At 45.2% G+C, this 24,899-nt stretch overlaps 1 protein-coding gene across 1 annotated transcript; it reads right to left on the reverse strand.

The window, feature by feature from the left end:
* Positions 1 to 223: 223 nt before the first annotated feature.
* Positions 224 to 15,123, reverse strand: LOC123076294 (uncharacterized). Its single transcript, XM_044498620.1, has 13 exons — positions 14,959 to 15,123; positions 8,239 to 8,322; positions 8,070 to 8,173; positions 7,666 to 7,774; positions 6,978 to 7,411; positions 6,199 to 6,283; positions 5,860 to 6,042; positions 5,738 to 5,791; positions 1,867 to 1,959; positions 1,714 to 1,779; positions 1,557 to 1,603; positions 755 to 1,426; positions 224 to 608 (listed from the first exon to the last, which is right to left on the reverse strand). The coding sequence occupies exons 1-13, from the start codon at positions 15,121 to 15,123 to the stop codon at positions 224 to 226; spliced, it is 2,481 nt and encodes an 826-aa protein (XP_044354555.1).
* Between the last annotated feature and the right edge of the window lie 9,776 nt (positions 15,124 to 24,899).

The raw sequence follows: 24,899 nt of genomic DNA on the forward strand, positions 1-24,899 counted from the left end.
GAGCCATGGCGGAGTATTTATCATAAGAAAAAATCTCGATATATGCTTTATTGCCTAGCAGTACTATGAGGGGCTACACGAGGAACATGTCACCATACTGTTACTTAAATCCACACTTGTTTCGCCGCAGACTACAAGCAGCGTCTACTAACAACAGGCGCACACTACTGCAAAGGAAGAAGAACTGGATGTAACACTTGGAACTGGGGAGTCCCACTAGCTTCTACAACGGGGAGACGGAGAGCAGGAACGCCGGTGCCGACCTCTGCAGCACTATGCCGCAGAAGGGGCAAAGTGGAACGGCAGGTGACGATAAGCAAAGCGATTCACTGTCATTGTCAGCATCCAGAGGGGATGCCGTCATGGTGAAGAAGGCCTCCGGCACCAGTTTCTCAACCATTCCTCCGCAACATGCGCAGTGCCAGGCTGGTTGCAGGACGGAGCATAGGCGCATCGACGCTGCGCACCTCGACAGCCTGTGCCTTTCAGCTGGGACCGTATCAGGAACCCCGCTCCCGCACAAGGCTGCTTCAGGTGACTCGAAGGGCACTGGCGCAGAGCAGTAGGGGCAGGTTTCTTCAACCGAATATTCACACACCGAGTCGATCCTGCGAGAGGAGAACAGTTTTAGAAACACGCGACATCCAAATTTTGGTTTTAGTAAGCTGTTGAAAAAAGTATGCATGTTTTATGTCCTTTCAGGAGTGAAACTGGCTAAAGGGAGGATAGTCGATTAACTTGGCAAAACGAATACCTGCTTCCTAAGTCTTTGATCCTCGATTTCAGAGACTTGAGCTCATTGTGCACTTCTCCACTATTCATAGATACCCAAGAATCCATCTGGGCAATACCAACAGGAAACCACCGGTTGTCATTAGAGACACCCTTCCGCAAATATGATATTCGACCCAAGACAGCAGCAAAAGTGAAAGCCAAAAGCCTCTCCAGCAGCTCTGTTTCGCTACTCACTAGAAGATTGGTCCATAAATCAGTTGCCGCATTGTTACCCTCTTCTCCACCAGGAGAATACTGCAGATGGTCGCTAAGCATTACTTTCCTACAAACGATATTCAGCAAGTGTAACTTCCGCAAGCTGGCCTTGGATATCATGTAATTTCTCGAACGATGCGAGATAATGATAGAATCACACTGATCATATGAAAGCAGACTTGGGACCCATTTATGCATTAACGTTTCCAGAAAGGTCGGTGCGGATTTCTTTAGCACTTGTTGCGCAACTATGATATCCCATAAGATCAGTCCTCGTTCACCATTTTCATATTTCTTCAATGACCAAACTATGTTGGATCCCCACCATAAGAAGTTAGTGCCAGATTGTGGACTGCAGATATAAATGCCCTTGTCTAGTGGAAGACCAAGGAACTGACCACCAATCCAAATGAACTCAACCACTGCTTTTTGTGTCCTGTTTTATACATTAAAAATTGTTACAAGCAACTAAGCATTCCCTAATGTTATCTTAAAAATGTGACAATTGTATGAAGATTTTTACAAAAACACCTGAGTACTTTTCAGTGAACTGTAAGCAAAATTACCTGGCTTGATACATCTGATCTAACAGATTTGGATCCAAAGTGCGGACCTGAAGGAAACAATGTTCATCAATTTGTACTCACGTATATGTATAGAAGCTCAAGTACAAAATTGTGCAGTTGAGCAACAAATGTATATAAGAAAAGACCTACAACATACCACAGCAACCATTAGTTGTCCTGGTGCAATTGGAAGTCCAAAGCATTGATCAGATACTTCTGATAGCTGCATGCACATTGCATATGCCAATCAGAAAGAATAAAACACACATTCAGAGAAAAAAGAGGGATTAGAGGATGCTGATTTTCTTACATCTGTTGACTCTTTTAGCTCCTGAAAATTTGTGTGCACGGGAATTTCTTCAAGTTTCTGTTTCTCGAAAATCCAACAGTGTGCAGAATTATCCTGATATAAAGAAGAAAATATTATGCATTAGCATGAAAAACAGGGTTTAAGTAATGAACAAAGCACATATGCTAAAACTGCAACAACTGCACCAGATACCTAGAACTGTAATTTTTCAGTAATTATTACACAAGAAAGCTCAGCTTGATAGTGTCAAAAGGTATTGTCCCAGCAGATGGGCACATGGCCTGATGGCCATCAGCATTACTGGTACAATAAATTAATTGTTAACGGGTCAGGATAGTGGTCATTTTAGCCATAACAAGGTCAAGTGGTCGACTAGCTTCCCGCTTGAGGGATTTTTTGACCATAGGCCCCTGCTCTGTTTTCATTTTGATCAACAACAACAACAACAACAACAAAGCCTTTAGTCCCAAACAAGTTGGGGTAAGCTAGAGGTGAAACCCATAAGATCTCGCAACCAACTCATGGCTCTGGCACATGGATAGCAAGCTTCCACGCACCCCTATCCATAGCTAGCTCTTTGGTGATACTCCAATCCTTCAGGTCTCTCTTAACGGACTCCTCCCATGTCAAATTCGGTCTACCCCGCCCTCTCTCGACATTCTCCGCACGCTTTAGCCGTCCGCTATGCACTGGAGCTTCTGGAGGCCTGCGCTGAATATGCCCAAACCATCTCAGACGATGTTGGACAAGCTTCTCTTCAATTGGTGCTACCCCAAATCTATCTCGTATATCATCATTCCAGACTCGATCCTTCCTCGTGTGGCCACACATCCATCTCAACATACGCATCTCCGCCACACCTAACTGTTGAACATGTCGCCTTTTAGTCGGCCAACACTCAGCGCCATACAACATTGCGGGTCGAAGCGCCGTCCTGTAGAACTTGCCTTTTAGCTTTTGTGGCACTCTCTTGTCACAGAGAATGCCAGAAGCTTGGCGCCACTTCATCCATCCGGCTTTGATTCGATGGTTCACATCTTCATCAATACCCACATCCCCCTGCAGCATTGACCCCAAATACCGAAAGGTGTCCTTCTGGGGAACCACCTGGCCATCAAGGCTAACCTCCTCCTCCTCACACCTAGTAGTACTGAAACTGCACATCATGTACTCGGTTTTAGTTCTACTAAGCCTAAACCCTTTTGATTCCAAGGTTTGTCTCCATAACTCTAACTTCCTATTTACCCCCGTCCGACTATCGTCAACTAGCACCACATCATCCGCAAAGAGCATACACCATGGGATATCTCCTTGTATATCCCTTGTGACCTCATCCATCACCAATGCAAAAAGATAAGGGCTCAAAGCTGACCCCTGATGCAGTCCTATCTTAATCGGGAAGTCATTAGTGTCGACATCACTTGTTCGAACACTTGTCACAACATTATCGTACATGTCCTTGATGAGGGTAATGTACTTTGCTGGGACTTTGTGTTTCTCCAAGGCCCACCACATGACATTCCGTGGTATCTTATCATAGGCCTTCTCCAAGTCAATGAACACCATATGCAAGTCCTTCTTTTGCTCCCTATATCTCTCCATAAGTTGTCGTACCAAGAAAATGGCTTCCATGGTCGACCTCCCAGGCATGAAACCAAACTGATTTTTGGTCACGCTTGTCATTCTTCTTAAGCGGTGCTCAATGACTCTCTCCCATAGCTTCATTGTATGGCTCATCAGCTTAATTCCACGGTAATTAGTACAACTCTGAACATCCCCCTTGTTCTTGAAGATTGGTACTAATATACTCCGTCTCCATTCTTCTGGCATCTTGTTTGCCCGAAAAATGAGGTTGAAAAGCTTGGTTAGCCATACTATCGCTGTGTCCCCGAGACCTTTCCACACCTCAATGGGGATACAATCAGGGCCCATCGCCTTGCCTCCTTTCATCCTTTCTAAAGCCTCCTTGACCTCAGACTCCTGGATTCGCCGCACAAAACACATGTTGGTCTCATCAAAGGAGTCGTCCAGTTCAATGGTAGAACTCTTATTCTCCCCATTGAACAGCTTGTCGAAGTACTCCCGCCATCTATGCTTAATCTCCTCATCCTTCACCAAGAGTTGGCCTGCTCCGTCCTTGATGCATTTGACTTGGCCAATATCCCTCGTCTTCCTCTCTCGGATCTTGGCCATCTTATAGATGTCCCTTTCGCCTTCCTTCGTGCCTAACCGTTGGTAGAGGTCCTCATATGCCCGACCCCTTGCTTCACCAACAACTCGCTTTGCGGCCTTCTTCGCCATCTTGTACCTCTCTATGTTGCCTGCACTCCTATCTAGGTATAGGTGTCTGAAGCAATCTTTCTTCTCTTTAATCGTCTTCTGGATATCATCATTCCACCACCAGGTATCCTTATCTTCGCTTCTCCTTCCCCTGGACACTCCAAACTCCTCCGAGGCCACCTTACGAATGCAAGTCGCCATCTTCATCCACACATTGTCCGCATCCCCTCCTTCCTCCCAAGGGCCCTCCTTAATGACCCTCTCCTTGAACGCCCGAGCTACCTCCCCCTTGAGCTTCCACCACTTCGTTCTAGCGACTTTGGCACGCTTATCCCGCTGGACACGAATCCGAAAGCGGAAGTCAGCAACCACCAGCTTATGCTGGGGTACAACACTCTCTCCAGGTATCACCTTACAGTCTAGGCACGCACGCCTATCTTCTCTTCTCGAGAGGATGAAATCAATCTGGCTAGAGTGTTGGCCACTACTAAAAGTCACCAGATGTGATTCTCTCTTTCTAAAGAGGGTGTTAGCTACAATCATGTTGTAGGCTAGAGCAAAGCTTAAGACATCTTCTCCTTCTTGATTCCTGATGTCATAGCCAAAGCCCCCATGCGCCCCTTCAAAACCTGTGTTAGATGTACCCACGTGGCCATTGAGGTCTCCTCCTATGAAGAGCTTCTCACCAATCGGTACACTCCTAACCATGTCCCAGAACTCCCTCTTGGTGTTCTCATTGTGGCCTACTTGCGGGGCATACGCGCTGATAACATTGAGAACCAAGTCTCTGTTTTCATTTTGACCCAAATCCTCAAAAAATTATTAGCTTTAATCATGTCCATCATCTCTCTGATGAGTTCCAATCAGGACAATAATTGGTGATTTCTTTTGGATTCAAGAAAAGAGAAATATATGCTGTGCTTGTACTGTTATAGGCAACGGATGTTCATGTGGTAAGTCCAATTGAGATTGTTGCTCATCTCACAATATTAGGGCCTGATTCGATTGTCGTTTTCCACACGTTTACACCTGTAAAAGATACAGACCTCAATTGGCCGTTTTCTTTTCCGGTGGGAAATCACATATGGCTGGTGATATACACCTGTAAAAGTAATACGGGTGTATAAATTTACCCCCATTCCAAGCGGGGCCTTAGTAGCAAGTGTTTTTTTTAGGGAAAAGTAGCAAGTTTGTTAATTCCAGTATTGAAGATCTGGAACAAATGGAAACTTCAAACTTGTACTTTGGGTCAATTCGAACTGCATGGAAAGATCTAGAATCCGATTGAAGCAATTGTGAATTTGTGGCCTCATGAAAAATATAGACAGAAAATGCACGACTTGATGTGAAAATCACCTATTGCTGCTGTTACATGCAGTCACCGAGTGAGGGTATACAAACACAGAATGAACCTCACCAACGTAGCTCTTTCAGATAGGTAATCAGCAACTAGTCAAAATGCAAAGCTACATGCTATGAGTATGAGTAGGTTAACTTCAGAGAACAAACAGATTTTACTCGAAGGTAGACAGCTAATAAAATAAATAATGATAAACCTGTACCTAAACAGTGCCATGATAATTCAACTGACCTGGCTGCAGCTGTATAAACAATGGCCATCCAAACCCCACGATAAACCTGTCACCTCAGGTAAAGTTAGAAAAAAGATCCTTTATTGAAGAGAAAAGATGCTGAAATGCAATGAAGCTTTACCACTTGATCATGTGCATGACATGCACTGGTATTCTCAATTTTGTTTCTACATGGATCCCACATCCATGTCTCCAGTGACCCGGATACTCTTCCGATTGCCAAGTTAAAACTAACCCCATGTTGAGGCTGAGCTGGTACAGATAATGAAACTGACGAGACTGGTGCTGACAAATTAGTAGTGACCTGACCAGTAGACCATTTTGAGTTGAATAACATTAAACTGAAAAGACATGCAGGCCCATGTCCATTGGATGTTTCATCAATTGCTAGTCGAACATCAATTATGTGCATAAATAAAAATATGAAGAACATAAAAACAAGACAATGCTTATTATATACCTCAACCAATAATGAAAATGGCAATTCTTTTACATATGTACATTGATTTAATCCTTCGGTATTACCGGACCATATCTTCACACTGAAAAGATATAATTTCCCACGGTGAGATATGAAAGGGTTTCTAGTGAACTATCATCAATGTAGGGACTAGGGAGTGACAAGGAATAATAAGCATATACACTTTCAATTTGGACATGGTCTCCAATACGCAACTTTGACCGTTCTTTCACATGTATACGGCGATAAAAATCTAGTGACATTATGAATATATTTTTCATTTTTCAAACTAAAAAACATATGTTGCATTCATTACAAATGTAATAATATCAATTTCAACGAGGAAACAAAATAAGTTTTGATATAATATGAGCCAAAGTTAGGGAAGTTTGACTGCACACATTCTAGGATGTCATCTATTTACGAACAGAGGTGGTAAAATTTATATTTGGTGCTGAAGACCAGGAAAATCATTTTCCAATGGGGATAATTTTCATCAATAAGTGGGTTTCACATGGTAAAGTAGTGAGTTTAGCTTTTTAATAATCTTTATAAAGAATTTTCATTTAAGGCAGAAGCATGAAAATGCATGTCTCGTGCTTATCTGGGAACTTGTTTGAAGCACTATTTACTAGCTCAAATGTCATGTTCAAACTTCATTGTTCATTATACACATTATCCTTCTGCCATTTAATGAATTATACAAGGAGCGAAGTCAACAAAAACATGTCAAGCACACAGTGGGAAAGACTGGAAAAGAATTGACGTGATTGTGTTCACCATCCGAACATCCAGTTGCTAAAAGTAGTGAGGACTTTGAAGAGTCTGGAAAGGAAACTTCCCAACTGATGGCACTAACCCATGAATTATGTGCTTTGAGAACCCCGATGAGTATTGGATCTCTGGTAACCATGCAAACATCTATGGTGTAATACTCGGGCTTGCATATTTTCCAAAATGAAACGTCCCCAGACTTGGAGCCAACAGCAAGAATGCACCGATTTCTCAACAAATATGAAGTCGTGCCGCGTGATGGCACAACTGGAGACCATGCAACTACCAGAGAAGACAAAATCGCATTTCGACGTGCATACTGTTCTGCGGTGATAAGAGGAAGACATGTGTTTTCTTTGTTGCAAGAGACTGCTGCTTTGGTATCCTGTGAGCCACCTAACCCATTTACGATAGCAGTTGTACGCCCAGAGTTGACAATCTGGAGACACAATTGGGTTAACTAGAATAGAACACCAAATAGATGTCTGGGGGTGTATGAAAAATAAAAGCCAAAACTCATATAGCCCGTGAAATAGTTTGGATTTTCAGGATAGTTGTTTCATTTGATAAGTTCTAAGGAAAGCAATTTCTATGCCTTTTACGACTCAAAGCTGAATCAATTTAACCCAAAATTTCAGCCTGCGTGTGAATATGCAGAGTAGATCCAAACATGTGAACATGCTAAGTCCATACCGTCTTCATAGATATCTTCTTTGACTTGCAGCATGGATTGAGCCAGAAGTCTGCATCCTTTGAAGCATCTAAATCACCTTCATCCTCATCATAAACATAGCTCTCAAATCTAAGATCAAACGAGATCTACTTAAAATAAACTCGGGCACAATATAACAATGCTTGCTTCATGCAAGGAAATACAACAAATAACCCTAACAGGGGCAGAGGAGAAAAATCTAAAGGGCTTCTTTGTTCATGCCATACACAAATGTCAAACCCTAATAATGTGTGACAATATTTCTAGTATATGAAATTCTTGGCTCAGGTTTTTGCCATACTTGGGGAAAAATGATGGTGCTTAACTGCAAAGCCACAATGCTGTGAAAAGAACTTGATGATGGAAATAGGAAAGCATCATTCACCTTGATGGTTTCCTTTTTCTCCGCCCAAGATCGCTGCAGGAAAGAGGTCCTTTCAATTCACCAGTACACTCCATCGCATGTGTCTGCTCACTATTTGCCTTTTCCTAATATATGAACAAAAACATTGAACAATAAAACTCTGAGGTAATTCGAGTGGAAGGGGGCACACCTGAGGAATTGAATCAGGACTATCATCCTCTCCAAAGTTTATACTTTTGTGATAGTTGAACAGCAATTTAGAAACATCTGCGACCTAGAGCAACAGAATAGAAGTTTATGAGCATAGTGGTATCTGCAACCTAGGCCATCTGTAGATGAACAAAAAGCAATGGACCGAAACAGAAAATTTAACTTCTGGCAAGAACAAAGCTGTAAACAAATGATAGAAAACAAAAAAAAGTGTTTTAAATGACAAATCAAAACTGCAAAGTACTCCCTCCGTTCTTAAATATTTGTCTTTCTAGGTATTTCACGAGTAATAGGATGGCGGAATACACGACTCACCGCATCCAGGATTGGGGGGGGGGGGGGGGGGGGGTACTCCACGGTGTGGGCGTCGGCGTACAACGGCGGCAATGCCTTAGAAGGCGGCGGCGCAGGCAACAGAATGTCGCCGCAGATGGCCGGCGGCGGTGGCGAGGGTTTTGGCTGGTGGGGAACCAGCGGACTGGCGATTTGTCACATGTGAGAATCGATCGGACGGATCCCGATCCTCCTCGCGCCGATCGGACCGTGTACACCGCGTCCGTGCATCTGGATTTCCTCGGACGTGCTAAGGCAAACTCAAACGGCCAACCTATTTTGTCCATCTGCGTTCGTTTATATCCGCGCGAATGAAAATCATGCCCAATGCGGTGACACCACATAGATGTTTGTTTTGCTGTTCGTTTAGACTCATTTTCGGTCCAAAATTTAGTTGGGTTTGCATCCGCACGGATGCACCACGGACGTTGCCTTGTCTTCCCTTGGCCCGCCCATTAGTGGCACACATCTTCACTCCATACTTTTCTCTCTAAAAACCTGAAGGAAATATGCCCTAGAGGCAATAATAAAGTTATTATTTATTTTCTCATATCATGATAAATGTTTATTATCCATACTAGAATTGTATTAACCGGAAACATAATACATGCGTGAATACATAGACAAACATAATGTCACTAGTATGCCTCTACTTGACTAGCTCGTTAATCAAAGATGGTTAAGTTTCCTAACCATAGACATGAGTTGTCATTTGATTAACGGGATCACATCATTAGGAGAATGATGTGATTGACTTGACCCATTCCGTTAGCTTAGCATTTGATCGTTTAGTTTACTGCTATTGCTTTCTTCATGACTTATACATGTTCCTATGACTATGAGATTATGCAACTCCCGATTACCGGAGGAACACTTTGTGTGCTACCAAACGTCACAACGTAACTGGGTGGTTATAAAGGTGCTCTACAGGTGTCTCCGATGGTATTTGTTGAGTTGGCATAGATCGAGATTAGGATTTGTCACTCCGACTGTCGGAGAGATATCTCTGGGCCCTCTCGGTAATGCACATCACAATAAGCCTTGCAAGCAATGTGACTAATGAGTTAGTTGCGGGATGATGTATTACGTAACGAGTAAAGAGACTTGCCGGTAACGAGATTTAGCTAGGTATTGAGATACCGACGATCGAATCTCGGGCAAGTAACATACCGATGACAAAGGGAACAACGTATGTTGTTATGCGGTTTGACCGATAAAGATCTTCGTAGAATATGTGGGAGCCAATATGAGCATCCAGGTTCCGCTATTGGTTATTGACCGGAGACATGTCTCGGTCATGTCTACATAGTTCTCGAACCCGTAGGGTCCGCATGCTTAAAGTTCGGTGACGATCGGTATTATGAGTTTTTGTGTTTTGATGAACCGAAGGTAGTTCTGAGTCCCGGATATGATCATGGACATGACGAGGAGTCTCGAAATGGTCGAGACGTAAAGATCGATATATTGGACGACTATATTCGGACACCGGAAATGTTCCGGGTGGTTTCGGAAAAAACCGGAGTGCCGGAGGGTTACCGGAACCCCCCCGGGAGAAATAATGGGCCTTAGTGGAGAGAAAGAGGGCTGGCCTAGGGCAGGCCGCGCGCCCCCCCTCTGGTCTGAATTGGACTAGGAGAGGGGGGGCCCCCTTTCCTTCTCCCTCTCCCCCTTCCTTTCCCCCTCCTAGTAGGAGTAGGAAAGAGGGGAGTCCTACTCCTACTAGGAGGAGGACTCCTCCTCCTGGCGCGCCTACAGGGGCCGGCCGGCCTCCCCCTTGCTCCTTTATATACGGGGGCAGGGGGCACCTCTAGACACACACAAGTTGATCTATTGATCTCTCCCAGCCGTGTGCGGTGCCCCCCTCCACCATAATCCACCTCGATCATATCGTAGCGGTGCTTAGGTGAAGCCCTGCGTCGGTAGCATCATCATCACCGTCATCACGCCGTCGTGCTGACGAAACTCTCCGGTGAAGCTTTGCTGGATCGGAGCTCGCGGGACGTCATCGAGTTGAACGTGTGCTGAACTCGGAGGTGCCGTGCGTTCGGTACTTGGATCGGTCGGATCGTGAATACGTACGACTACATCAACCGTGTTGTGCTAACGCTTCCGCTTTCGGTCTACGAGGGTACGTGGACACACTCTCCCCTCTCGTTGCTATGCATCACCATGATCCTATGGGTGCGTAGGAATTTTTTTGAAATTACTATGTTCCCCAACAAAACCCTCACACCTCCACCCCACCCACCGCTGCCATGGCTAACGTAACCGCACCCGCCCCGGTCATAGCCGCCCTCGTCCCCGCCGGGGTGCGCGCTCTGTGGCCCCGATGAAGCCGAAGAAAGAGCTCACGCCGAAGCAGAGACGTCCGAGTCGGCAGAGCAGTACAACCGGAGGAAGAGGCTCAAGATGAAAGAAGACACCGTCGTTGCTGCTGCCAGGCTGCAGCGCCGTTGTCGACACCAAGGTCATTATCATCAAAGTCATGCAACATGCCCTCCTCATGTTAGGGATAGTCTATGAGCCGGTCGTTGTCACAGCCACGACCGCCGGCATGGCATAAAATATTCTCTTGGTACTATGGAAAAATGCTATATTTTTTACTAAATATGTTTGTTATCTCATTTTGATGGAAATATGCCAAATATTGAAAAAAAGACACGGGAGGACCAAATGGGTCATCCCCTTGTTGCAGCCAGGTAAGGGCTGACAGGGGTTTGACGCCTGCCCGTTTGGTCACCTAAACGGACAAATCTTATGTCTGTTTCGGCCAGCTCGTTGGAGTTTTCCTGAGGCCTTACAATGAAAGATGCTTAGGGAGGTGCTTAGTAAAATAAATTATTTTTTCTTAAACATCCGTGTTTATCTCTAAAGAAGGGGTGCCTAACTAAGCATTTACCCTTTGCAATGAAGCACATTAAAAAAACTAATTTATTTCTCTAAGCACATCTCCTAGGCACCTTGCACTGCACAAGGTTTGGTAAAATAAACCGAGTTTTTCTCGAGCACCAATGTTTATCTCTACATAAGGGGTGCCTAATTAAGTGTGTAAGCTCTATAAATAAGCATGAATGGTTACAAAAATTGGCTTATTTTTCTAAGCACCTTGCATTGTAGAAGGCCTAAGCATTCTTGCACCTTGCCTCTCACCGAATGACGGCCATTAGTGGCACGCTATTCAAGAGTACATTAACAAGTTTGGTGGTGCATATTCACAAATGAAAAACCTGATACCAAGTGGCGTGGTACTCCACATGCTCATAAGTTTTGCTCTGTGTGTTGAGCATGTGATCGTTTTCCTCTACATTGCATTGTGGTGATAATGTGATTGTATTGCTTTGCAAAACCTCAGCCTCGCGGTGGTGTTGTAAAAAAAAAACGAGGGAAAGCCATTCACGATGCATCATTTGTTGGACCAAGTTGAATGACCAAAACAAGTGGAGTGACATAGACAATTCACTCAAGACCGCTGACGAAAAAGAGGGTGGAGTTGGTGAAACAAGTGGTGGAGTTGGAACAAGGCTCCCACCAGCCACCCGTGTGCCAAGGTCGAGGAAGAAGAAATGGGAGAATGAGAATGAGAAGCCCAATGGAGCGGCGACCAAGATGACGAACACATGGGATGACATGGCGAAGAAGAAGGAGGAGGTAAGTGACAAGCATAATGAGCTCGAAGAGGAAAAGAAGGAGGGGAGATTTAAAGTGTTCATGGGCATGCAAGAAAAGAAGAGCCTCAAGGAGAAGAATCTTGTTGTCAAGCAAATGTGCGAGGAGTCTAAGGTCTTGTATGTGAAAGCCGATGACGTAGATCACAATGTGGCGAAGTACGTTCACCAAATACATAGCCGCATCTTTGCACGCTATGCGGCGGGAAAAGAGGGCGTGGAGTGAAATGATTCATTCGATTCCGACATCATATGTCTTTTTCTTGTTTGATGGTTGCAAATTATGAAACTTTTTAAACATCCGATGCTTTTCACATTTGGTTGCACTTGTTTGCGAGTAGTATATGTATATGAGCGTCATCTGTCCGGACTTGTCCGTGAACATATCAGGGTGTGAACGTCCTTGAAGTAGTAGCAGAGTCAGCGCCCAGCGACCCTGGGCAATTGCCAGGGTTTGCTTTGCAAGCGACACTGTACGATGCCCAGGCATGCCCCCACCGAACGAGACTTATTCAAATCAGTTGATACTAGGGATACTATTAAAACATTTTACCACACCAAAGTTTTGGAAATGTCATTTTGCCTTGTGATATGTGTAGCACATTATTGGTATGTTTTGTCTGGCCATCTATATTCTTCCAAGCTATCTATTTTGAATATATTCAAAAATCACAACACTCAATTTATGTGAATTACAAGTTCATTTTTTATATTGTAGTGTCTTCTATAGCGTATGGGTGGTAATTTGGATACCTATACTTTCGTTGGCAACATGGCGAGTTTGGTTCTATGTATGGCCTACTTTTATGAATTATGTTGTATGTCTCAACTTTAGGTTGGGTCTTTTTAGCCTTTAAGTAGTAGTCCTGTTCGAAAGATAGTTATCATAGTGAAGTGAGTGAGTTATTACAGTTTGTCTAGTTTCTTGAAGGTCAGACAGTCAACCAAGGAAGGAAGTTATGGTGTGGAAGTCTTCTAGTCTGTCTTCCCCTTCAAGCTCTCGAGTACACTAGGGGAGAGGTATTGAAAGTCAAAGTGAAAGTAAGAAGTATACGTAGTAGGCTATCGGTTAGGTTTTTCTAGTTATTAAGCTGCTTAGGCAAAGTTTTAGAATTTGTTCACATAGGCAGTGTGATTGGGGGCATATTCAACATCAACATCAGATCGCATCTAGCTCTCCTCGCGAGAAACTCCTCCCAAGATGGAACGAGATCCTCTAACTTAGATCGATCTACTGCAGAGGGAAGTAGTACGCCATGCGCCGTCCATTGGCCATCCGATGGCAGGAACGTAGAACGGGCTCTGTTGCTCAGTTCGCCAGCAAAACTACCGGTCCATGCGGCCCAACGCGACGCAAGGGAGGGGAAAAGGGCACGAGAGGCCACAGAAAAAGGCGCGAGGATTACAGAAACGGCGGCAAAGTTCACTGGAAGGAGATCGCTGGCGCCCGGCGGGGACTGCTGCTCTGCTCGCCGATCTCAGGTATGTCTCCACAGTCCTTTCTCTCGACGCCTAACACATGAACACAATTGATCGACGTTCCACCATCCCATTATTTTAGAACTTGATCAATTTTTCCTTTTTCTCATGGAAGAGCAGCCTGCTGAACTCTGATCAGGAACCCCTTTTTCTGATGAAAGAAGCAACTGAGGTGGAAAACAAGGCTAACACAGCACACCATGATTCTAATTCCAATAAGTAATTTTTCCTGATTTTTTTTCTTGTCCTCCTGAAGTTCGATACAGTGTGAAATCTGTAGTGATTCCCTGCATAGTAGTGAAATCTGTAGATACCCTGCATAGTAGTGAAATCTGTAGATTCCCTGCATAGTAGTGAAATCTGTAGATTCAAGAGATACATTGTTGTCCTGTCATGCGATTATTTCCAAGGCATGGAGTAATACTTATGACTCATTACCATGTTCTGTATTTTGTAGAATTTCCTTAGCACCTAATACCTATTGGTCCCAATCACCACTACTGTTTGCTTATTCTCTTGTAATAATCTTTTTCCAAAGGTATTACTCCCAATATTTTCTATACACTTCCACAAGTCTAATGTTCATGTTATTTTTCTATTTCCTTAACACCTAATACCTGTTGGTCCCTTTCACATTATGCCGAATGCTGTCAAACATCTACATGAAGAGAAGGGTAATGAGAAGAATGAAGAGAAGAAAAAGGAGAAGAATGAAGAGAAGAAAAAAGAGGAGAATGAAGAAACAAGTATTACATAAACACCTTTCTGACTTGTTGGCTAATGCATGCCTAAAGAAAAAAGATACCGAAACAAAAAGTGTGAAACGAAAAAGAACTTGGCTTGTTCTCTTCCAGAATTCCTTCTTCAATACTTTTAGTCATACTCCAGTTCTGCTCAATTCTGCACATTTAAGTTGCCTACCAGTTGCGCTCAGTTCAGTTCTGTTCGATTCTGCGCACACACACAAATTGTTTGTTCTTTTCTGCATAGGCACAAGTAGTTTACTCGAACTATTTTTCAGTCATAACAAACATTCAAGAAAGCATGAGCATTTGCCATTTACAAAGTCTGTTCAACTCTGCACATGTACAAGTACCATTCAAATCTGATCAATTCAGCAGAACTAGAGTAACAACAGAGCTTTTACAGCAGAACTACAACAGAGTAGAACACTAGTTCAGTCATACAGAGCTTTTCTGTTTTTACTCTGAAAAATTTCGTACAGCAAGACCAAATGCAAGCAGCCGAGCAGATGGCCCGCAGAAGCCTTGACGGCGTTGGCTTCGTGGCCTCGGCAGCTCGGGGGCGTTGACGGCGCCGGCTCCGCAGCTCCACGGCCTCGACGGCGCCGGATCCGCAGCTCCATGGCCTCGACGGCTCCGAGGCATCGCGTCTCGCTCTGAGGCTCAGTTGCCTCCGCGGCTAGGCGGCGTCACACCCTGGACGGGGCAGAGGCTAGCTCCGCCTCCTCCACGGCTAGGCGAACTCGCGTCTTGCCGGAGCTGCTCGTCCCCGACGGCTAACCTAAGGCGAGGCGAGAGTTTTTTTTACAAGCGAGACGAGAGCTCAAGCGAGCGATGAATCGGTGGATGGCGTAGGATTGGGCCGCTTGTGTTCGTGTGGGCACGAACGAAAGAGCGCTTTGTTGTACTCCACCAGCGAATGCCGTTAGATCACCAACGGACGGCCCAGGGCGTACTACTTCCCTCTGCAGTAGATCGATCTAAGTCACAGGATCTCGTTCCCCAAGATGAGGGTGTTCTCGCCTCTCACCGGCGCCGCCGCTGATCTGCCTTGTCTTTGGTGGCCTTAGGGCCATGGAGGCGCGGTGGACCTCGGGCGGTGGAAGGGCTCCTACTCTGTTTTGAGCTCCTTTTTAGTTGATTGGGGTTTGTGTCCTACTCAGGAAGGCAGGACGGTGACGACTCCCTATAGTTGGAATAAGGTCTTCCCTGCCTAGTCCCCATTCTGACGGTGCGTACAAAATAGTCTGAAGGCATGTGGAGGTGTGTCTCTGGCGAATCTCGTGGGATTCGGTTGGTGTCGGTCTTCGGTGGATCTCAATGGATCCAATCTTGGTGCTTTTATGTTCGTGTGTCTACAGGTTGGATTATTCTGATCTACACGTCTCTTTATCCGCGACGATTGTTGTTCTGGTGTGCTGGTCCTGTGGGGCCTTAGCACGACGACTTCCCGACTGTCTACTACATTGGGTTTTGTCCGAATCCAGTGAAGGAGGGGTGATGACGGTGGCGCGCCTTCGGCTCGCTCCAGTGCTTGTAGTCATCGCTAGGTGGTCAATTGACTTGTATGTAATTTTTATTATTTCTAGTGTTCTTTGTACTAATGATACGTCAACCACATCGTGTTTTTCTACTGTTATTTATAATGTTTTGATCTTTATAACACTTTGTGATTCAATTCTAATGTCTTCTCTCTCTCTTAATTTGCAAGATTTACATGAAGAGGCAGATTGCCGGCAGCTGGAATTTTGGATCTGAAAAAGCCACATCGAAGATACCTATTCTGCACAACTCAAATGAGCTGAAATTTCACAGAGAATTTTTATGGAATATATAAAAAATACTGGAGCCACTACAAAAAAAGACACATCCGTGACATTTTGGGCCGAACGAATTTTTTATGTCATGCTTATGACACTTCTATGACGATAATTGTGACAAAACCCGGTATCATCATAGATGTGGTGGGCTCCTACTTCTATGACAAAAAATCATGACATAAAATGGGCTTTTCGTCCTGGGCGGGCTGGAGATGCAGCTGCATGACATTCTTTGGGCCGTCCATGACGGAAAAAACATGGTAGAAGCGAGGGCGAGGAAAATATCGGGGAGTTCCCGGTTACGGTGGGTGGTCGGGGGCCGAGCGATGCGCGTTTCTCTTGTACACGTACGCGCGTGGGTGCAAGGCGTTGGGCTCTAACTGAACCCGAGCGAGGCGTTCGCCTACTGAACCCAAGCGATTGCACTGCAGGCTACGCGTTACTGAACCTGAGCGATCGATCTGGCTGTTAACTGAACCCGATCGAGCGATTCCTTCGCTACTGCTGCTAACTAAAGCCGATCAAACCTGCTGCCTCTTGATGAACAGTGAGCGTTGTTGGGGGGTTGGATGAACAGTTCCCAGTGAGGGTCGGATGAACAGGACCCCGTGGTAGTAGAGGTCGTTGCGGCTGGATGAACAGGACCCCGATCGAGCCGGTTGGGGGTGGATGAACAGGACCCTATGGAGGGCTGGTGGAACAGTAGCCGGTGGAGGGCTGGATGAACAGTAGCTTGTGGAGGGGTGGTTGAATAGGACCCCGTGGAGAGGGCTAGTTGAACAGTAGCCGGTGGAGGAGCGGTGGAGGCTGGATGAACAGGAGCCCGTGGATGAATAGTGGCTGGTGGAGGCAGGAGGGGAGACGCCGTGGATGAACAGTCGCAGGTGGAGGCTAGAGGAGGTCAACGGTGGATGAACAGTAGCCCGTGGAGGCAGTCGACAGTGGAGATGAACAGTAGCCCGTGGAGTCCCGTTTTGCGGTACGCCACACCCCTCCCGATGAATAGGACCCCCGTTTCGATCGTAGCGCTCCAACACAAGTCCGTTTCCTCCGTTTTGCGGTACGCCACACCCCTCCCGATCAACAGGACCTCGTTTCGACCGTAGGAGGTCCAAGAGAAGACTTTTTCCTCCGTTTTGCGGTACGCCAGACCCCTCCCGATGAACAGGATCCCGTTTCGATCGTGGCCGGTCGAACAGAAGGCCGTTTCCTCCGCTCTGCGGTACACCAGGTCTCATTTCGATCGGCTGTTTCATCCAAGCCGGTTGGCTCCCGATGAACACGACGACGCAGTTTCTCTCTTCCGACCCAACCATGTACACGAGCCCTGGCCGTACGTATGCGCGAGTAGGAGTTCGAGACCCCGCCTATATGTACGTACGTGGCCGTATTTACTTTCTTGCACCCTGGTTGTACGTACGTGTACACGATATTAACGGGACTGCGTGACATGCTACGTGCGCGCCTCTACTACGACACGTGCGCGCCTATACTACGACACGTGCCCTTCCTTACTCGGCCACGGTTCATCGCTGCAGCATGCAGACAGACCGATCGTATGTACGTACACGTTCGCGACCAGAATGACAACGGTACGTACACTTTGACCAGGTGGGTCCCAACTGTCAGTAAGGATAAGGAGGCACTTCCTTGCGTGAGAAGATGTAGCTAGTGGATCCCAGCAGTCCGGGGGAAATGTTTTTTTCACGAAATACGGTGGCCCGTCCGGTGGGTCCCTGCTGTCAGGTGGAGGAATCATTATTTTCCGCGTAATAAGGAGGCACTTCCTTGCTGCGGCCGTGGACCCAGCTGTCAGCCTCTCCACGTACAGTACTCTTCCGATGGAAGTCGTTCCTTGCCATGTTGACCACGCCACACCGAGAGCACCAGGGCGGTGGACGAGGTGAGGCCTAGGAAGGGGACGATGCGGAGCCGGGGAAGACGCGGCAGTGTATGCCCACGCGGAGAGGAGTATGAGGGTTCACTGGTTCGGCTGCGGTGTGAGGCTGCCGTTGCCGCAGAATAACAGGGGGTGTCGGTGAGTAGAGGGATGACCTGGCCAGCGGTGGTAGTAATAGGGGCGGTGAGGCCTTTGTGGCAGCATAGCCGGTCACGGGAGGCAGGAGCACGCGGCACGACCGGCGCTGGTTTGGGCGGCTGGAGCAAGAAGACCAGAGGTTGAAGAAGCACTACGGCCGTTGGATGGACATCGTACGATCACTGGAGCTAGAATCGTTCATATTGACTAAGTTGACAAAGCCCTCCGTCCCTGTCAACTTAGTAGGCCCACAAGTCATCCTCCCACTATGGTGGGTCCCAGCTAGCAGGGGGAGTATTCATTTTTTTGTGCGTAATAAGGAGGCACTTCCTTGCGTGCGAAGACATAGCTGGTGGGTCCGAGCTATCAGCGGGGGGAACATTTTTTCACGAAATACAGAGGCCCTTCCGGTGGGTCCCAGCTATCAGGTGGAGGAATCATTATTTTGCGCGTAATAAGGAGGCATTTCCTTGTGTGCGGCCGTGGACCCAGTGAGGGAGTCCTAGACTAAGGGGTCCTCGGGCGTCCGGCCTGTTAGCCATGGGCCGGACGGGATGGGCTGTGAAGGTACGAAGACCGAAGACTTTACCCGTGTCCGGATGGGACTCTCCTTGACGTGGAAGGCAAACTTGGCGATCAAATATGTAGATTCCTTTCTTTGTAACCGACCTTGTGTAACCCTAGATCCTCCCGGTGTCTATATAAACCGGAGGACTTAGTCCGGAAGAGATATTCATTACCATAGTCATACAGGCTAGACTTTTAGGGGTTAGCCATTACGATCTCGTGGTAGATCAACTCTTGTAATACTCATATTCATCAAGATCAATCAAGCAGGAAGTAGGGTATTACCTCCATAGAGAGGGCCCGAACCTGGGTAAACATTGTGTCCCTTGTCTCCTGTTACCATTGACCTTAGACGCACAGTTCGGGACCCCCTACCCGAGATCCGCCAGTTTTGACACCGACATTGGTGCTTTCATTGAGAGTTCCACTATGCCGTCCCCAAAAGGTTTGATGGCCCCTTCAATCGTCAACAATGATACTGTCCAAGGAGAAACCTTCCTCCCCGGACAGATCTTCGTGTTCGGCGGCTTCGCACTGCGGGCCAACTCGCTTGGCCATTTGGAGCAGATCGACATCTACGCCCCTGGCCATCAGGTCAGATTCGGGAGCCTGAACTATGTCGCGGACATCCACGGAGACTTGATCTTCGACGGATTTGTGACCACGACAACCGCTCCCTATCCCTACGATGAACATGATTTTAATCTGTCATCGGATCATACTCAGGAAATTGCACCTGTAACCGCTCCGGCCTTAGATCCAGAGCAGACCGCGTCATCCGAGGACGGGAGGATCAACCCCACCACGGAGGCCGCAGATCCCACGGTGTTGGATCCGCGCAATGACTTAACCTCATGTGATGTCTATGTCACCGGAACTTCGGACTCGTCTCCGGCTATAAGCTCTGAACCATGTGCGTCCGCCGACGCCGAGCTTGATCAGTTATCGATCTTCGAATTCAGCGCAGCACACGTCTTCCAACACTCGCCTTTTGGCGATGTACTAAACTCATTAAGAAATCTGTCCCTAGCGGGGGACTCGCAGCTGAAAGTGCAACTATCCCTGGGTGGTTTTGGTAAGTCCTAACAACATATAGCTCATTGAGCTAATGCTATTTCAAGATAGATATTTCAGGAAAGCTCAATGATTGGCATGGCATGGATTAGAAAGTGGACCCTTCAAAATGCTAAAGACAAAAGATTGGCTCAACTCAAAGCACAAGACTCTACATTTTCTATTTTAGTGATCCAAGATCACATTGAGTCTATAGGAAAAGCCAATACTATTAAGAAGGGATGAGGTGTTGCTTAATGAGGTTCTTGCTCAAAATGCTTAGTGATATGCTCCAAAACCCTCCACTACTTTCTCATATCCACATATGTCCCAAACCAAAAGTCAAACTCGGCACCACCGATTCTTTCTATCCGGCGCCACCGAGTTCAGTTGACATAGCCACACCCAGAAACCCTAGTATTTTCGGTCTCACCGATGGGGATCTCGGTCTCACCGAGATGGGATTGTAATCTCTCAGTTTCCCTTCGTAACGTTTCGGTCAAACCGAGATGAGCGATCGGTCCCACCGAGATTGCAATGCAAACACTCTGTCTCCTTTTCGTAACATTTCGGTCCCACCGAGATGAGCGAATCGGTCCCACCGAGTTTGTGTAATCGGTCACACCGAGATTACGTTATGCCCTAACCCTAATGATATCGGTCCCACCGAGTTGACATGTCGGTCCCACCGAAACACCTAACGGTCACATTATGAACCAATTCGGTCTGACCGAGTTCTCTGATTTGGTCCCACCGAGTTTGGTGATTTGTGTGTAACGGTTAGATTTTGTGTGGAGGCTATATATACCCCTCCACCCACTCTTCATTCGTAGAGAGAGCCATCAGAACATGCCTACACTTCCAATACATATTTTCTGAGAGAGAACCACCTACACTTGTGTTGAGGTCAAGATATTCCATTCCAACCACATAAATCTTGATCTCTAGCCTTCCCTAAGTTGCTTTCCACTCGAATCTTCTTTCTACCAAATCCAATCCTATGAGAGGGAGTTGAGTGTTGGGGAGACTATCATTTGAAGCACAAGAGCAAGGAGTTCATCATTGATACGTCTCCGTCATATCTACTTTTCCAAACACTTTTGCCCTTGTTTTGGACTCTAACTTGCATGATTTGAATGGAACTAACCCGGACTGACACTGTTTTCAGCACACTTTCCATGGTGTTATTTATGTGCAGAAACAAAAGTTCTCGGAATGACCTGAAACTCCACGGAACGTCTATTTGGAAATAATAAAAAATCCTTGCAAAAGATGAAGACTAGGGGCCCACACCCTAGCCAGGAGGGTGGGGGGCGCGCCCCCTGGAGCTCCTCCGACCTCAACTCCAACTCTATATATTTGCTTTCGGGGAGAAAAAAATCAGAGAGAAGGATTCATCGCGTTTTATGATACGGAGCCACCACCAAGCCCTAAAACCTCTCGGGAGGGCTGATCTGGAGTCCGTTCGGGGCTCCGGAGAGGGGGATTCATCGCCGTCATCATCATCAACCATCCTCCATCACTAATTTCATGATGCTCACCGCCGTGCGTGAGTAATTCCATCGTAGGCTTGCTGGACGGTGATGGGTTGGATGAGATCTATCATGTAATCGAGTTAGTTTTGTTAGGGTTTGATCCCTAGTATCCACTATGTTCTGAGATTGATGTTGCTATGACTTTGCTATGCTTAATGCTTGTCACTAGGGCCCGAGTGCCATGATTTCAGATCTGAACCTATTATGTTTTCATGAATATATGTGTGTTCTTGATCCTATCTTGCAAGTCTATAGTCACCTACAATGTGTTATGATCCGGCAACCCCGAAGTGACAATAATCGGGACCACTCCCGGTGATGACCATAGTTTGAGGAGTTCATGTATTCACTATGTGCTAATGCTTTGTTCCGGTACTCTATTAAAAGGAGGCCTTAATATCCCTTAGTTTCCATTAGGACCCCGCTGCCACGGGAGGGTAGGACAAAAGATGTCATGCAAGTTCTTTTCCATAAGCACGTATGACTATATTCGGAATACATGCCTACATTACATTGATGAATTGGAGCTAGTTCTGTGTCACCCTATGTTATGATTGTTACATGATGAACCGCATCCGGCATAATTCTCCATCACCGATCCAATGCCTACGAGCTTTTCACATATTGTTCTTCGCTTATTTACTTTTCCGTTGCTACTGTTACAATCACTACAAAACACCAAAAATATTACTTTTGCTACCGTTACTTTTGTTACCGTTACCACTACTATCATATTACTTTGCTACTAAATACTTTGCTGCAGATACTAAGTTATCCAGGTGTGGTTGAATTGACAACTCAACTGCTAATACTTGAGAATATTCTTTGGCTCCCCTTGTGTCGAATCAATAAATTTGGGTTGAATACTCTACCCTCGAAAACTGTTGCGATCCCCTATACTTGTGGGTTATCAAGACTATTTTCTGGCGCCGTTGCCGGGGAGCATAGCTCTATTCTTTGAGTCACTTGGGATTTATATCTGCTGGTCACTATGAAGAACTTGAAAGACGCTAAGACAACAATTTATCCCTCAACTACGAGGGGAGGTAAGGAACTGCCATCTAGCTCTGCACTTGATTCACCTTCTGTTTTGAGTAAGCTTGCGACACCTAAACCTGCTTCTGCTATTCGTTCTGATATGTCGCATGTTATTGATGATGCCACTTCTGCTATGCATGATACTTATGATGAAACTACTTCTATGCTTGATACTACTGTGCCACTTGGTGAATTTCTTGATGAACAAATTGCTAGGGTTAGAGAGAAAGAAATTATTGAAACTGATTATATTGATGAAAGTGATGATGAAGACTTGCCTGTTATTCCTGAGGGTTATGTTTTTGATAAAGAAGCTACTTTAGCTATTTTAGCTTGCAAAGATAGATATGAACTCAAGAGGTTATTAGCTAAATGGAAGCAGCAATCTCTTAATGATAGAATGAAACCTGACCCTGCTTTTGCTACTTCACCTATCTGTGTTACTGATAAGGATTATGAATTCTCTGTTGATCCTGATATAATTACTTTGGTTGAATCTGATCCTTTTCATGGCTATGAATCTGAAACTGTTGTGGCACATCTTACTAAATTAAATGATATAGCCACCCTGTTCACTAATGATGAGAGAATCTCGCTACCTTTATATCCTTAAAATATTTCCGTTCTCATTAAAGGGTGATGCTAAGATATGGTTTAATTCTCTTGATCCTGGTTGTGTGCGTAGTCCCCAGGATATGATTTATTACTTCTCTGCTAAATATTTCCCTGCTCATAAGAAACAAGCTGCTTTGAGGGAAATATACAATTTTGTGCAAATTGAAGAAGAGAGTCTCCCACAAGCTTGGGGGAGGCTTCTCAAGTTACTTAATGCTTTGCCTGATCATCCTCTTAAGAAAAATGAAATACTTGATATCTTTTATAATGGACTAACCGATGCTTCCAGAGATTACCTGGATAGTTGTGCTGGTTCTGTTTTCAGGGAAAGAACACCGGATGAAGCTGAAATTCTATTGAATAATATGTTGACAAATGAAAATAATTGGACACTTCCTGAGCCAGCTCCTGAGCCAATTCCTGAGCCAATTCCTAAACCAACTCCGAAGAAGAGAGGTGTTCTATTTCTCAGTCCTGAAGATATGCAAGAGGCAAAGAAATCTATGAAAGAAAAGGGTATTAAAGCTGAAGATGTTAAGAATTTACCTCCTATTGAAGAAATACACGGTCTTAATTTACCGCCTGTTGAAGAAGCATATGATCTTAATCCTTTACCTATTGAAGAAACTCATGGTCTTGATAACCCGACACAAGTAGTAAAGGTAAATTCCCTCTATAGATATGATAAAGCTGAAATCCCTCCTACTAAAATTGCTAGCCAATGCTTGGATGAGTTTGATAACTTTATGGTTAAGCAAGAAGATTTCAATGCTTATTTTGGTAGACAATTAAAACAAAATGCTTATATGATTGAACACTTGGGTGATTATATGGCTAATGTTAAAGGTGAACTTAAACTAATTACTAAACATGCTTCTATGGTTACCACTAAAGTAGAACAAGTACTTAAGGCTCAAAATGATTTGCTCAATGAAATGAATAGTAAGAAAAATGATTATGCTGTTAGAGTGGCTACTAGAACTGGTAGAATGACTCAGGAACCTTTGTATCCTGAAGGCCACCCTAAGAGAATTGAGCAAGATTCTCAGAGAAATAATATTGATGCACCTAGTCCTTCTAAAAAGAAGAAAAAGAAAAATGATAGGACTTTGCATGCTTCTAGTGAACCTATTGCTGAACCACCTGAGAATCCAAATGATATTTCTATTTCTGATGCTGAAACACAATCTGGTAATGAACATGAACCTAGTGAAAATGTAATGATGATGTTCATGATGATGCTCAACCTAGTAATGATAATGATGTAGAAATTGAACCTGCTGTTGATCTTGATAACCCACAATCAAAGAATCAACGTTATGATAAGAGAGACTTTGTTGCTAGGAAACATGGTAAAGAAAGAGAACCATGGGTTCAGAAACCCATGCCTTTTCCTCCCAAACCATCCAAGAAAAAGGATGATGAGGATTTTGAGCGCTTTGCTGAAATGATTAGACCTATCTTTTTGCGTATGCGATTAACTGATATGCTCAAAATGAATCCTTATGCTAAGTATATGAAAGATATTGTTACAAATAAAAGAAAGATACCGGAAGCTGAAATTTCCACCATGCTTGCTAATTATACTTTTAAGGGTGGAATACCAAAGAAACTAGGAGATCCAGGAGTACCCACTATACCATGCTCCATTAAAAGAAACTATGTTAAAACTGCTTTATGTGATCTTGGAGCCGGTGTTAGTGTTATGCCTCTCTCTTTATATCGTAGACTTGATTTGAATAAGTTGACACCTAC

This window comes from Triticum aestivum, chromosome 3D (genome assembly GCF_018294505.1).
Source record: "Triticum aestivum cultivar Chinese Spring chromosome 3D, IWGSC CS RefSeq v2.1, whole genome shotgun sequence".
In the NCBI taxonomy this organism is placed as follows: Eukaryota; Viridiplantae; Streptophyta; class Magnoliopsida; order Poales; family Poaceae; genus Triticum; species Triticum aestivum.

Excerpts from the sequence above, each read along its gene's own strand:
- LOC123076294 (XM_044498620.1), bottom strand. The coding sequence starts at position 15,123 with ATGCCTCGGAGCCGTCGAGGCCATGGAGCTGCGGATCCGGCGCCGTCG. Across the intron at positions 7,412-7,665 it reads AGAAGATATCTATGAAGACG|ATTGTCAACTCTGGGCGTAC; the intron begins GTATGGACTTAG and ends TTGTGTCTCCAG. Across the intron at positions 6,284-6,977 it reads GCAACTGGATGTTCGGATGG|CAGTGTGAAGATATGGTCCG; the intron begins TGAACACAATCA and ends ATTATATCTTTT.